At 33.9% G+C, this 15,744-nt stretch overlaps 3 protein-coding genes across 3 annotated transcripts; 2 read left to right on the top strand and 1 right to left on the bottom strand.

The window, feature by feature from the left end:
• Window positions 1-238: 238 nt before the first annotated feature.
• Window positions 239-1,060, top strand: LOC136985879 (uncharacterized). The gene has a single exon (XM_067283253.1). It carries the CDS (start codon window positions 239-241, stop codon window positions 1,058-1,060), a length of 822 nt encoding a protein of 273 aa, XP_067139354.1.
• A 4,701-nt stretch (window positions 1,061-5,761) lies between these two features.
• LOC136985878 (C-reactive protein 1.4-like) lies at window positions 5,762-6,316 on the bottom strand. Its single transcript, XM_067283252.1, has one exon. It carries the CDS (start codon window positions 6,314-6,316, stop codon window positions 5,762-5,764), a length of 555 nt encoding a protein of 184 aa, XP_067139353.1.
• Window positions 6,317-13,142: 6,826 nt separating this feature from the next.
• LOC136985877 (C-reactive protein 1.4-like) lies at window positions 13,143-13,697 on the top strand. Its single transcript, XM_067283251.1, has one exon. It carries the CDS (start codon window positions 13,143-13,145, stop codon window positions 13,695-13,697), a length of 555 nt encoding a protein of 184 aa, XP_067139352.1.
• The last annotated feature ends 2,047 nt before the right edge of the window (window positions 13,698-15,744 follow it).

Genomic DNA, 15,744 nt, shown 5'->3' with positions numbered 1-15,744 from the left:
GGATCAAATGACAAAGTGGTGACCCGAACGTGATGCGATTAACGAACTACCTGGACTTTCGACTGAATTGGATAGTGAACAACTCTGTGTCTTTGAAGGAACATTTTTAACAGGACATGCAGGTATGATCAGTTTCTGAATCGTAAATTCAATAAGACGACTAAGAGTGCGTGACTCGGGCTAAGCCTAATCAAAGACTATCCCGCTTTCCTTGTACCCGCATAGTTAGGCGCCCGAAATGGCGGAACAGAACGAGTTGGAAATCGGACATGTACAGGCAAAAATGCCTATCTTCACTAAAACCAATATCAAATTATTTTTTGTGCAGCTAGACGCAGCTTTTGCCATTAATCGGATTACAAGCGAGAACACTAAATACAACTATTTAATCAATTCCCTGGACGCGGAGATTCTATCTAACGTCAGTGACTTAGTATTTGACCGTCCAGCCGAAGCTCCGTTTACTAAACTCAAAGATCGACTCCTCGAAATTTTTCAGAACTCCGCTGCTAAAGAGGCTAAAATTCTGCTTGAAGATCTGGCGTTAGGGGATCAGAAACCCAGCGTTTTACTCCGTAAAATGAGGGAGCTTTCAGCGGGCAAGATTACCGAAGAATTTCTTAGAAACTTGTGGCTCCAACGTCTCCCCAAAAATATTCAGACAGTTCTGGCTGTTAGCGGTGATGAACTAGACAAGCTAGCCATCCTTGCTGACAAGGTTGCTGAACTTACAGAACCAACCCAACTGGCCAGCATCAACTTAGAAGCCGACAATCCGGTAATCAAAAATCTCGAAATGCAGATTTTAGAACTCACAACGAAGGTTGCAGAACTTAATGTATCGCGTACTGCTCGTCCCCGTTATCGTAGTAGAGAGAGAAACCGACATGACCCGAATTCGAGGTATCGCATTAGTTCACGCCCTCGAGGAAGAAGCCTCAATCGTCAGGGATATTGTTACTACCATGATAAGTTTGGATCAGCTGCTAGGAAATGTCGTTCGCCGTGTTCCTTCGACCGAACTGCTGATCAGGGAAACGAGCGCAGCCAGCCGCAGTAACGGCCTGTGGGTCCAGCTTGGCTCCTAAATATAGCCGTCTGTTTGTGTATGACAACAAAACTGGCCTAAATTTCTTAATTGATTCTGGAGCAGATTTATCGACCATTCTATAAATAAATAAAATTTATTTATCATTATTTTAAAATATTAATGTAAAGATTCTTACTCTCTAGCTTCTACCACATCAGCTAAAAACTGTAACTGTGAATAAAAGATCCATTTAGGCTTTTTGGCTTCTAAGCCACTTCCACTCCTTGGCAAGCTGTTGTGGATAGCCCGGAACTGATCACAGAGATTTTTCCATAACTTCTTGCATCTGGTTACTGCAAATATAAAAACTAATTTATTAACAACTACTGTATAATTTAACTCATAAATAATCAGTTTTATATTTCGACATTAATTACAAGAGCTTTTAGTCATATTGCACGTGTCCTGAGACAAAGAAAAGCACGGTATATCCGACGACGCGATATAACGAAGTAATAAAAATTCTGAGCATACATTAAACAGATTATACACGCTACGGAATCTTTATTCTCTATTTTTTATGTCAAGTGTTTCTGGTATAAAATAAGCTTATTTTATACCAGAACTTACATACTTATATACGCTACTAAACAGAAACTTACCGTCTAATTGAGTGTCTTCAGCTATCTGATTCCACTTTGCATATAAAACGTTTCGATTCCTGTAATCAGGAAGTCGTTTATCCCATATTTCTGGGTGTAAATAAACGTTATTTATCAATTTTTCTTTTATGGCTGGTCCGCCGTCTTGCTCACTGGAAGAAGCCATTTTGTACTCCTTTACGAAGGCGCATGCGCACCGTTCAGCGAGAACTGGAAAGACGCGAGAAATATCAAAACCTGTCAGATATGTGCGAGAACCAGAAATTTGCTCTCGCCAGCGAGATTTCTCGCTTCTCGCTTGTGCATGGTTCTCCTTTGCGAGAACTATATCGCTCGCAACCTCTCGCTCGCTACTAAATTCGCGTCTGCATAGTCGCACCCTAACACTTCCATCAACAATGGAAGTGTTACGTAACAATGGAACTGTTAAGAGAAAGCGACGTGCAAGACGCAGATGCAGTTTTTTTTCGTTTTTGCGGGAAATCAAAATATTTTTAAACCCACCTAAAAATTCTCTAATTAGTCTGGAAACAGGGGAACCCAATTCTTGCATTCTGTGGAAAGGTTGACTATAACGTAATAATCTTAATCTTCGCTATCGTTACGTTTGCCCGAGCAACGCCAGGTCTATCTGCTAGTTTTATAATAAAAGTATTATGAAGCAACATAATTATTCATTTAAAATATGTAAGGTGTATTATATTACATTATTTTCAATTGTTGTAAAATATGAATTTAAATAACTGGCAGTTTTAATTTCAGTTATTGTTAAGTTGCCGATCAATTTCTTATAAATAAATTAGTAAATGTATGCCGTACATTTCTTATTAATTGTATAAAAGTCCGTATTATATCAGAATATGGAAATTTGCCAAACAGTATAATTGCAAGGATATGGAAGCAAATTCTCTGAAGTATTTGATGATTAATGTTACGAATACAGTATAGTAAAAGAGCAAAAATACAGTAAAACTCCTCTAACTCGAAGCTCCAAGGTGTGGGATAAAACTTCGAGTTAGAGAACAATAGAGTAAAGCATGCCGATTCTGAATACATTTGTATTTTTACTTGTCTTGCATTATATGAAGGATTTTTGTTTGTTTATTTGTTTTAATCAGCCCGTGTAACGCATTTCACAGAAATGTTAAATGTAACTAATGGAATAGAACCGTTTTACAGACACATCTTTCTGAAATAAAGTAAAAGGTGTGAGGTTCCGGAAAGGGTCGAAACAAAAATTTAATTTCGAATTAATTAGGAACGAAAACGCTATTGTCGAGTCGGATGAAAAGTGATGTTAGTTATGTAAGGGAGAGGAGAGAAAAAATTGTAACTGTCAAACAAACGCGACGCGAAAACGAATAACGTAACGGATCAGATGGAATGTCGGTAGAACTGACACAAGCGCTTATAAACAGGTAGAACTCTAACTCAAGCGTTCATAAACAGTCGATGTAGGAAAAATTTTCGGAAGAGGGGAAAGATTTGATGGATAGAAAAACATCGCGTTTTTCTGTCCATGATCGTTAAAGTTTCAATACCACAGAAATCACACTCAACGGGCTAAATTATGAGTGCACGGCTTATGGTTCTATCAAAAATCTCCGGGCATAGTCAACGAAAAGGTGTCGAATAGACGCCTCGAATCGACCTTTCTCGTGACCCGATCAGGTCTCAGTTTTCACCTGGAAACAAAGGAGAGACCAATCGGGAAGCGAGGAATGTTACGTGGGGCCAATCATAAATACGGATAGCGGGAGAAAAACTATAAAAATCGGTGATTCAAAGTCGAAGGACTGTCTTCCTCTGGATTAAGCCCAAAGTCGTGCTCATTAAGTTGTGCTGTGGTGCTATCGGCCACATAGGACGCTGCCGCATCTTCGCCGATCATCTGCATCCGTCGAACGAACCCTTCTCGTCCACGACCGATAAACTGAAACTCTCGCCACTTCGAAGGAACACAGAGATTTGGGAATTGTCTAATATCGATGTAAGCATAAATTCGACAAAATAAACGGCTTTTAACTTTTGTATGACACTTGTCATTATTCGTCTTCTCCGCCACAACCCACATACGAACATCCCTTAGGCTTATCCTGACGCCGGATAAATTGACTCCCCTCTGAAAAGTCGGCTAACTTACAAAGGACTTCTCGCTTTGGACTGCAAATGGGTGTTTGACATTACATTAAAAGAGTAGAGAGGTTGCTGTATGTGCACAGACTTTACTTCTAAGAAATTAGAAGTGATGAAATTTAAATTAGAAGAGGATGTGATAGTAAGTAGGGAAAGAAAGAAAACCGGAAAAGATTGAAGGAAAATGTGGGATCACTGGGCATCTGCATCGCATTTGTTGAACAAGTAAAAATACAATTACAAGACAAAATATGTAGTGATACAGTATAAAAACAAACAATGAGTGTTTGACATTTACATTTACATTTACCAAAGGATTAGAAGGCCTCCACCAATAGGTATAGCCTTGGAAAAAAAAAATATATATATATATGAAGAGTTATAGAAGTTAGAAGGATGAAGAAAAGAAAAGAATGACAGGAAAGTGTGAAATATGAGACTACAGTGAGCCCGAGAGCCAATTGTATAACATCCGAGAGCCAATTGTATAACATCACCCGAGAGCCAATTGTATAACATCAATGAAAACAAATTACAAATGAATACAATATAGTTGTGTACAGAATGACTGCCTCTACAACTTGAGGCATTAGGAGCCCCATAACGGCTAACTTGCCTTGGTGCTCAACACACAAAATGCGTATGAACAGCCCCTTTGGGGAAAACAGACAAAGCCCTCAATGGCTTAGGAGGTAACATAATAAAATCAAACAAAACAAATTAAAACAGTTGCGTGTGTACAAAAGACAAGGCCTCCATGGCTTAGGAGGTAACATAATAAAATAAAATAAAATAATGGGTGTTTGACAGTAGATACAACTAATTGTCTGAAAATTTTGTGTAAATCCGATCGTTTGGATCACTTTGAATAGAATAAATATTAAAATTTGAGTTGGGAAAGTCGAAAGTAACATAAATCGGTGTCAGGGACTATAAAAACCATCCACTCAGAGAAAAATTCGGGTTAAGGAAATTCAAGTTTTGTATTAGAAAATTGAAATAAAATTCATAATTTTTTAAAGATTGAAATAGAAAGTATTATTGTTTCAGTTTTCATCTTTATCTAGTAGGTCTAAGTAGAAACAAGTAGATCAATAGCAGATCAAACTATGGATTGCGACCTATTTCGCCGTATAAAGCACCAACCTACTGCTCTGGAAGACTCGGGTTCGGCTTCGGATCGTGATTCTAAGGAATTTTGAGCTTGGCCGTACCCGTGATGGATATGATAAAAGGTCTTCTTAGAGTCTCTCAGGGACAGCCGAATATTCAAAGCGATGGGGTCAGCCCAATTCTCTAGGGGACCCGAAATCTAGTCCGGGCTAACAAACCCAGGAATTTTCATGGGCAGCCTGTACCGCATATGTTGGGTCCCGTCCCTCACTATCGGACTTTCCAATAATATCGACTTTTACCCCAAGCTCCTCAACTTTAGGGGCACTTTGTCAATCGCGTTGAATTATAAACCTTAAAGTAAAACATAAACTTTTTTATTTCATACAAATTCATTTTATTTACTGAAAAAAGATTTTATTTATTCTACAATATTTATGATAAACACATATTTCGAAATATAAAACAATTTAAAATTTAATTATTTATTTAAATTTAACAAACGCACGTATATATGCAAAATATATAAACGCATAAAAATGTATCTTAAAAACGTTAATATTAGATAAAATAGCTTAATAATGATACGAGCAAGGTTAATATGTATTGTAATAAATGAGTACTTAACACTAACAGACAGAGAGCTCTATTCATACCATCTTTGTATCTTATATACCTAAAATACAAGTCGACTTTTGATGATAGCGTATAAACGAAAACTGATGATATAATTTTCGCAGTTTGTATGAAAATTCAAAAGTTAAAATTAATCTCAACATCGATATTACTTCTTTTAGTAAAGATGATAATGAGTACACGTTTAATGATAACAAAGATTAGTATCCGACAAAACAACATTATCTTTAATAGTCATTGGAGTCTTCATCCAAGCGAAGACATTTCCTTCTATCATACTTCCTTCGCAGCTTCCAGCATCTTGAATTTGCTCCAGGCTCAGTTCTTCGTCCCAAATATGAACATCGGCTATATCTCCGTGCCACGATTGACTCTCATCATACTCAGAATCTAGAGCGTCTTGATCTTGACCGATGACCAGTGTGCCACCCGAGGGTACCTCTTTGTTTGTAAAATCCCAGTAGGTTTTAATAAGCTCACATTTTTGTCCGTTTTGATAAACATGGACACTTTTCATGGAAGCGGACCAAGTTGCGCAGAAATGATGCCATTGTCCCGGTTCCCAAGGTAAAGGACATTTCAAGTCTGCGTAAGGACCACCGACGTGGGAAAGCACTATATAGCCTGAATCACTTCGCTTGAGATGGATAAATATTTCGTCGTTATTACTAGAAGTGGCGTATGATATAATTGACAACTCTCTGTTATTGAATGAGTAAGGTTTCAACCAAGAACACATGGTGAATTGCCAAAGCGAAGGAAAAGGATTCTCCACTTTAATTCGAGGAAAATACGAAGAATTTGAAGGGCTAAAATAGGCTTTTACGATAAATCCCGTTGTAAAACTAATCTTGCATATTACAATAAGTAAAAAAATTGTTAAAGGGGACATTTCGTAAAACTCGAGAAAAATGCACCAAAGACCAAGTTACAGCCGTTGTTTTTCCACCGAACTGAAAGATATCTTCGTATCAAGACCTTATAAACAACCACCAGTTCGTTTATTTTGGGTGGGAGCCAATAGATACAATCGCTACAGTTTTGTTGATTTTACTTCCTTTGCAATTAATTTTTATTTTATACTGTAATTTATTGATAACTTAACGGTTCATAACTTTCTAATAATTACACAAATTTTTTTCTTTATTGTAAATATTACATCAAATTATTAGAAATTACGAGAGAATATATTACACTTTTTTCTTTTATTGTTATTTCACAGTTTTTATTCGATCTTATATTTTTATGATAATTGTTAAAGAAAATATATTGCAATTTCTATTATATAATTTTTAGTGAGTTAATTTTTTCACTCATTTAATTTTCTATAGATCATAATTTATATTTTATAGAATAAAATATGAATTGTGGAAACAAATAGTTTTTAAAATTAGCCTATTCTTTTTAATTTCATTTTAGTATAAATTATATTTCTAATAATTATATAACAGTCATTTTAATTCAGTATGTTATAGTATGACGTATGATCCCAAATTCTTATTATATTTCTAGTAATTACACTGTTAGAAATATAATGAGAATTTGGGAAAATTTAAGCGAGGTCAAGAAGTCAATTAAAGTAAGGAAAATTATATTATAGAAAGTCGAGGAAAAAACAAACATTAAATCGAACTCCTGATGTCAGGATTTCTTCTGGTGTGGAAGTCCATATGGGATTCTTTCCTCATCATCAGCGTGCACTCGATCTAACCCATGACAGATGTGTCAAAAGACCCTGGTTTATGTTCTGCGGGCTCTAATAATGTAAAAATTATCAAATCTGTAATGAGATAGTGATTAATAGGTGCACATTATTTAGGTACAATTTTAAATAATTTTGCAATTATATAAAATGAAAATTTATAAATCGTTATTTTTTTTGTGAAAGAATTTTAAACATTTAGCTTGTTTAGTTCCTTTCCTTGAAGTAATTGGTTTTAGTTTATCCGGAATGTTATCAGTATCGTGTTTAAATCAAAAATGGCCATTAATTCCAAGTAAAGTTTAGATAAACAGCCAAAGTTCTTTTCTGTCTTATTATACTGAAATTTATTTTTGTTTTACACTTGTACAAAGTATTGCAATTAACGTCAAATCTCATCAATTGCAAACAATTGATCAACTGTTAAGCTTACTGTTATCCTGTAAAATAATCTGTAATTTTGCAAAATTTATTTTAATCTGAGGGTTTTTGATGTTTAAATGGAAAATACGCATTACATTTTGTATGCAAATAGTAATTGATTCGATGAAATTGAAGCAATCGTCGAACCGTTTGAATGATTCGGGATTCGTTTGGGGAAAGTAAATCGATCACTTTTTGAGTTCCCTTATAGATCAATCTTTCTGATTGGATGATAATCGCAGACAGAATCGAGTGTGCCATTGTTATTTTATCTATTGCTTCGAAGGTTTAATCGAGTTTTTATGATACTTTCAAAATTTATACATTTCAAATTTCGTTGTAGTCAGCGTATATTTAAGTAATAACTGTATAAATATGAATTTATTTTCTAAATTTGTTTATATTTACTTCTGTTTGCTACAATATTCAGGTGTTACAACGTGAAAAAACCCAGAAAACACCACATGGCCAGCCTATTGGCGAGACGCGAACCCACAGCCATGTATCAGTGTTCGGTGGTTTTATCCACTCGAACACGCTGTTTGTTTTAGTTTGACTTTTGCTTATTAATAAAATTTCATCAACGATATGCTTTTTATTATTGGCAAAATTTGAACAGGAAATAATTTGATTTACATTAAATGTTCGTACTTAAGGAAATGTTATAGAATAGCCCTAATTAATTACTACTCTCTTGCTGGATTAAAGACAGATGACACGTTCACTCATTCGAAAATTCAAAATTTGATTAATTAATTAAATAAATGGATTATAGTCACAATAGACTAATATTGGTAAAATAATATTTAAAAAACTAGAAGCATTAATTATACGATCAAAACATTTTAGACCCAGGCAAAAGACTCGGACGACATCGGAGTGGGACACTATTTTGGCACGTAGATAAATTAACGAGACGAACCCGTATTCTAAAGCACTTATTTACGGTGCATTTTTATTACGATATTATTCGTCGTAACCCGTATTCCAGTAAAATATCATTCGAAGTTTTACTCTCAAACATTTCGTTTTCGAAAATAATAATAAAAAATTGAAGTTTTGTATTTTAAATCGAAGACGGCGCCACGCGATTCATTCGAATTTCAAAAACGTTCCGTTGCAACCGCGGCTCCAAAAGTCGTTCGAGTCAACGGCCGGAAGGAAGTTCAAGTGTATTTGTGTAATTAGAAATGAAGGAGTTCATTTCATGAATTTGTATATTGCCAGTTTGTTGAATTTGTCGGCAGATCCCTACGACAATCCAAAGTAATTATTTATAGTGACTTTTAATTAGGGTAATATTTATTCCAAGCAAATTTCCAGCCAAAAATCATCAAAAGAAAATAGAAAGAGCATTCCCTGTAAATACTTGTTCCTAAAAATCGCATGTTAAATTGATGCCACTTTACGAATTAGGTTAATTAATACATATAAATGCATATTCCTTAGTGAAAAAAATTAATTTGGATTCCTTTCTCTTTCAGATTTTGACTGAAGACGAAATTTTGCCATTAAAATATCGAAAGTGAAATTTGTATAATTATTACTCTTATAATTTTGAAATATTTAATTGAAGTTACAAAATAATTGTTCGACATTTTTATTCTCGTATCTTGTTTCACACATAACGTTGTTATTTGCAGATTCACCGTCGACCAAAAGAGGACATTTCTGTGTAATAACTGACGAACTGTTTTAAAAAAGTGGAAGGACGTGTGTAATACTTTCTTTTATGGAAGTAAAATTGAAAACAGCCATAAGAAATGACACGAGAATATGTTGACGAAGAAAGTACATTTCATGCAAATGAAGAGGAAAAGAAAATCGAATGAAGATGTTTTAAAACTATTTTTGAACTATTTTATTTTGCAAAATTGCATATAAATTGTTTTGAGAAAAAATTGTAAATTACATTAATTTGTGATAGTGATTATGCGTGTCGAAAATATTTGTCAATGTTGGTCTAAGTAATTAGTATATATGATCTAATGGTGTGATTGGAGTAGTTGTAACCTTTACATTTTCGTTACAAAAACTTATGAGGAAGACTACTCCAATCACACCATTAGATCATATATACTAATTACTTAGACCAACATTGACAAATATTTTCGACACGCATAATCACTATCACAAATTAATGTAATTTACAATTTTTTCTCAAAACAATTTATATGCAATTTTGCAAAATAAAATAGTTCAAAAATAGTTTTAAAACATCTTCATTCGATTTTCTTTTCCTCTTCATTTGCATGAAATGTACTTTCTTCGTCAACATATTCTCGTGTCATTTCTTATGGCTGTTTTCAATTTTACTTCCATAAAAGAAAGTATTACACACGTCCTTCCACTTTTTTAAAACAGTTCGTCAGTTATTACACAGAAATGTCCTCTTTTGGTCGACGGTGAATCTGCAAATAACAACGTTATGTGTGAAACAAGATACGAGAATAAAAATGTCGAACAATTATTTTGTAACTTCAATTAAATATTTCAAAATTATAAGAGTAATAATTATACAAATTTCACTTTCGATATTTTAATGGCAAAATTTCGTCTTCAGTCAAAATCTGAAAGAGAAAGGAATCCAAATTAATTTTTTTCACTAAGGAATATGCATTTATATGTATTAATTAACCTAATTCGTAAAGTGGCATCAATTTAACATGCGATTTTTAGGAACAAGTATTTACAGGGAATGCTCTTTCTATTTTCTTTTGATGATTTTTGGCTGGAAATTTGCTTGGAATAAATATTACCCTAATTAAAAGTCACTATAAATAATTACTTTGGATTGTCGTAGGGATCTGCCGACAAATTCAACAAACTGGCAATATACAAATTCATGAAATGAACTCCTTCATTTCTAATTACACAAATACACTTGAACTTCCTTCCGGCCGTTGACTCGAACGACTTTTGGAGCCGCGGTTGCAACGGAACGTTTTTGAAATTCGAATGAATCGCGTGGCGCCGTCTTCGATTTAAAATACAAAACTTCAATTTTTTATTATTATTTTCGAAAACGAAATGTTTGAGAGTAAAACTTCGAATGATATTTTACTGGAATACGGGTTACGACGAATAATATCGTAATAAAAATGCACCGTAAATAAGTGCTTTAGAATACGGGTTCGTCTCGTTAATTTATCTACGTGCCAAAATAGTGTCCCACTCCGATGTCGTCCGAGTCTTTTGCCTGGGTCTAAAATGTTTTGATCGTATAATTAATGCTTCTAGTTTTTTAAATATTATTTTACCAATATTAGTCTATTGTGACTATAATCCATTTATTTAATTAATTAATCAAATTTTGAATTTTCGAATGAGTGAACGTGTCATCTGTCTTTAATCCAGCAAGAGAGTAGTAATTAATTAGGGCTATTCTATAACATTTCCTTAAGTACGAACATTTAATGTAAATCAAATTATTTCCTGTTCAAATTTTGCCAATAATAAAAAGCATATCGTTGATGAAATTTTATTAATAAGCAAAAGTCAAACTAAAACAAACAGCGTGTTCGAGTGGATAAAACCACCGAACACTGATACATGGCTGTGGGTTCGCGTCTCGCCAATAGGCTGGCCATGTGGTGTTTTCTGGGTTTTTTCACGTTGTAACACCTGAATATTGTAGCAAACAGAAGTAAATATAAACAAATTTAGAAAATAAATTCATATTTATACAGTTATTACTTAAATATACGCTGACTACAACGAAATTTGAAATGTATAAATTTTGAAAGTATCATAAAAACTCGATTAAACCTTCGAAGCAATAGATAAAATAACAATGGCACACTCGATTCTGTCTGCGATTATCATCCAATCAGAAAGATTGATCTATAAGGGAACTCAAAAAGTGATCGATTTACTTTCCCCAAACGAATCCCGAATCATTCAAACGGTTCGACGATTGCTTCAATTTCATCGAATCAATTACTATTTGCATACAAAATGTAATGCGTATTTTCCATTTAAACATCAAAAACCCTCAGATTAAAATAAATTTTGCAAAATTACAGATTATTTTACAGGATAACAGTAAGCTTAACAGTTGATCAATTGTTTGCAATTGATGAGATTTGACGTTAATTGCAATACTTTGTACAAGTGTAAAACAAAAATAAATTTCAGTATAATAAGACAGAAAAGAACTTTGGCTGTTTATCTAAACTTTACTTGGAATTAATGGCCATTTTTGATTTAAACACGATACTGATAACATTCCGGATAAACTAAAACCAATTACTTCAAGGAAAGGAACTAAACAAGCTAAATGTTTAAAATTCTTTCACAAAAAAAATAACGATTTATAAATTTTCATTTTATATAATTGCAAAATTATTTAAAATTGTACCTAAATAATGTGCACCTATTAATCACTATCTCATTACAGATTTGATAATTTTTACATTATTAGAGCCCGCAGAACATAAACCAGGGTCTTTTGACACATCTGTCATGGGTTAGATCGAGTGCACGCTGATGATGAGGAAAGAATCCCATATGGACTTCCACACCAGAAGAAATCCTGACATCAGGAGTTCGATTTAATGTTTGTTTTTTCCTCGACTTTCTATAATATAATTTTCCTTACTTTAATTGACTTCTTGACCTCGCTTAAATTTTCCCAAATTCTCATTATATTTCTAACAGTGTAATTACTAGAAATATAATAAGAATTTGGGATCATACGTCATACTATAACATACTGAATTAAAATGACTGTTATATAATTATTAGAAATATAATTTATACTAAAATGAAATTAAAAAGAATAGGCTAATTTTAAAAACTATTTGTTTCCACAATTCATATTTTATTCTATAAAATATAAATTATGATCTATAGAAAATTAAATGAGTGAAAAAATTAACTCACTAAAAATTATATAATAGAAATTGCAATATATTTTCTTTAACAATTATCATAAAAATATAAGATCGAATAAAAACTGTGAAATAACAATAAAAGAAAAAAGTGTAATATATTCTCTCGTAATTTCTAATAATTTGATGTAATATTTACAATAAAGAAAAAAATTTGTGTAATTATTAGAAAGTTATGAACCGTTAAGTTATCAATAAATTACAGTATAAAATAAAAATTAATTGCAAAGGAAGTAAAATCAACAAAACTGTAGCGATTGTATCTATTGGCTCCCACCCAAAATAAACGAACTGGTGGTTGTTTATAAGGTCTTGATACGAAGATATCTTTCAGTTCGGTGGAAAAACAACGGCTGTAACTTGGTCTTTGGTGCATTTTTCTCGAGTTTTACGAAATGTCCCCTTTAACAATTTTTTTACTTATTGTAATATGCAAGATTAGTTTTACAACGGGATTTATCGTAAAAGCCTATTTTAGCCCTTCAAATTCTTCGTATTTTCCTCGAATTAAAGTGGAGAATCCTTTTCCTTCGCTTTGGCAATTCACCATGTGTTCTTGGTTGAAACCTTACTCATTCAATAACAGAGAGTTGTCAATTATATCATACGCCACTTCTAGTAATAACGACGAAATATTTATCCATCTCAAGCGAAGTGATTCAGGCTATATAGTGCTTTCCCACGTCGGTGGTCCTTACGCAGACTTGAAATGTCCTTTACCTTGGGAACCGGGACAATGGCATCATTTCTGCGCAACTTGGTCCGCTTCCATGAAAAGTGTCCATGTTTATCAAAACGGACAAAAATGTGAGCTTATTAAAACCTACTGGGATTTTACAAACAAAGAGGTACCCTCGGGTGGCACACTGGTCATCGGTCAAGATCAAGACGCTCTAGATTCTGAGTATGATGAGAGTCAATCGTGGCACGGAGATATAGCCGATGTTCATATTTGGGACGAAGAACTGAGCCTGGAGCAAATTCAAGATGCTGGAAGCTGCGAAGGAAGTATGATAGAAGGAAATGTCTTCGCTTGGATGAAGACTCCAATGACTATTAAAGATAATGTTGTTTTGTCGGATACTAATCTTTGTTATCATTAAACGTGTACTCATTATCATCTTTACTAAAAGAAGTAATATCGATGTTGAGATTAATTTTAACTTTTGAATTTTCATACAAACTGCGAAAATTATATCATCAGTTTTCGTTTATACGCTATCATCAAAAGTCGACTTGTATTTTAGGTATATAAGATACAAAGATGGTATGAATAGAGCTCTCTGTCTGTTAGTGTTAAGTACTCATTTATTACAATACATATTAACCTTGCTCGTATCATTATTAAGCTATTTTATCTAATATTAACGTTTTTAAGATACATTTTTATGCGTTTATATATTTTGCATATATACGTGCGTTTGTTAAATTTAAATAAATAATTAAATTTTAAATTGTTTTATATTTCGAAATATGTGTTTATCATAAATATTGTAGAATAAATAAAATCTTTTTTCAGTAAATAAAATGAATTTGTATGAAATAAAAAAGTTTATGTTTTACTTTAAGGTTTATAATTCAACGCGATTGACAAAGTGCCCCTAAAGTTGAGGAGCTTGGGGTAAAAGTCGATATTATTGGAAAGTCCGATAGTGAGGGACGGGACCCAACATATGCGGTACAGGCTGCCCATGAAAATTCCTGGGTTTGTTAGCCCGGACTAGATTTCGGGTCCCCTAGAGAATTGGGCTGACCCCATCGCTTTGAATATTCGGCTGTCCCTGAGAGACTCTAAGAAGACCTTTTATCATATCCATCACGGGTACGGCCAAGCTCAAAATTCCTTAGAATCACGATCCGAAGCCGAACCCGAGTCTTCCAGAGCAGTAGGTTGGTGCTTTATACGGCGAAATAGGTCGCAATCCATAGTTTGATCTGCTATTGATCTACTTGTTTCTACTTAGACCTACTAGATAAAGATGAAAACTGAAACAATAATACTTTCTATTTCAATCTTTAAAAAATTATGAATTTTATTTCAATTTTCTAATACAAAACTTGAATTTCCTTAACCCGAATTTTTCTCTGAGTGGATGGTTTTTATAGTCCCTGACACCGATTTATGTTACTTTCGACTTTCCCAACTCAAATTTTAATATTTATTCTATTCAAAGTGATCCAAACGATCGGATTTACACAAAATTTTCAGACAATTAGTTGTATCTACTGTCAAACACCCATTATTTTATTTTATTTTATTATGTTACCTCCTAAGCCATGGAGGCCTTGTCTTTTGTACACACGCAACTGTTTTAATTTGTTTTGTTTGATTTTATTATGTTACCTCCTAAGCCATTGAGGGCTTTGTCTGTTTTCCCCAAAGGGGCTGTTCATACGCATTTTGTGTGTTGAGCACCAAGGCAAGTTAGCCGTTATGGGGCTCCTAATGCCTCAAGTTGTAGAGGCAGTCATTCTGTACACAACTATATTGTATTCATTTGTAATTTGTTTTCATTGATGTTATACAATTGGATCTCGGGTGATGTTAAAAAATTTTGATACTCCTTATTCACTACACCTCGGCCGAAAATGGTACTTTTTTCCTGCGGAAAGAAAATTTCTCTTCCTGGCCAAGGGAAGTGAAAAATCGTATATACTCCACGGGAGGAAACAAATAATGCATCCCTAGGTCTGTAATATACTATTGTTTCTGTTTCCTTAAGGGGGCCCCATCTTGGTCCTGGCCCAGGACCCATTACGTACTAAAGACGGCACTGCTGGTGGGTCCCTAGAGTAATATACTGTATATAGATATTGCGAATATTAAAATGAATTTGTAGACTTTTTTTTTTTTTTTTTTTAACTGTTTCCGTCCTGTGGGCACTAAGAGGGCTTCTTACAGCAAGCCCATTATGGATTCGACCGGATCCACAATAGGGCGGCGAGGAACGGGGCCCGACATATCCAGAGGGACTACCTTTCGAAAAATTCCTAGGGATTTTTGGATTCGTTCGGATTCGATCCCGGGTCCCCAGAAAAGTAGGCTTCCATTCGGCCACTATTGTAGGATATTCAACGTTAAATACTGTATTACTTCGAATGAAACGATTTTTCAATTTATTAAATAAATCTATACAGAAAAGCTGTCAT

The sequence above is a fragment of the Centruroides vittatus genome, unplaced genomic scaffold (genome assembly GCF_030686945.1).
Source record: "Centruroides vittatus isolate TY-2023 unplaced genomic scaffold, ASM3068694v2 contig_980, whole genome shotgun sequence".
NCBI lineage: Eukaryota > Metazoa > Arthropoda > Arachnida > Scorpiones > Buthidae > Centruroides > Centruroides vittatus.
The sequence above is the reverse complement of the archived record's forward strand: the minus strand, read 5'-3'. Positions and strand labels throughout refer to the sequence as shown.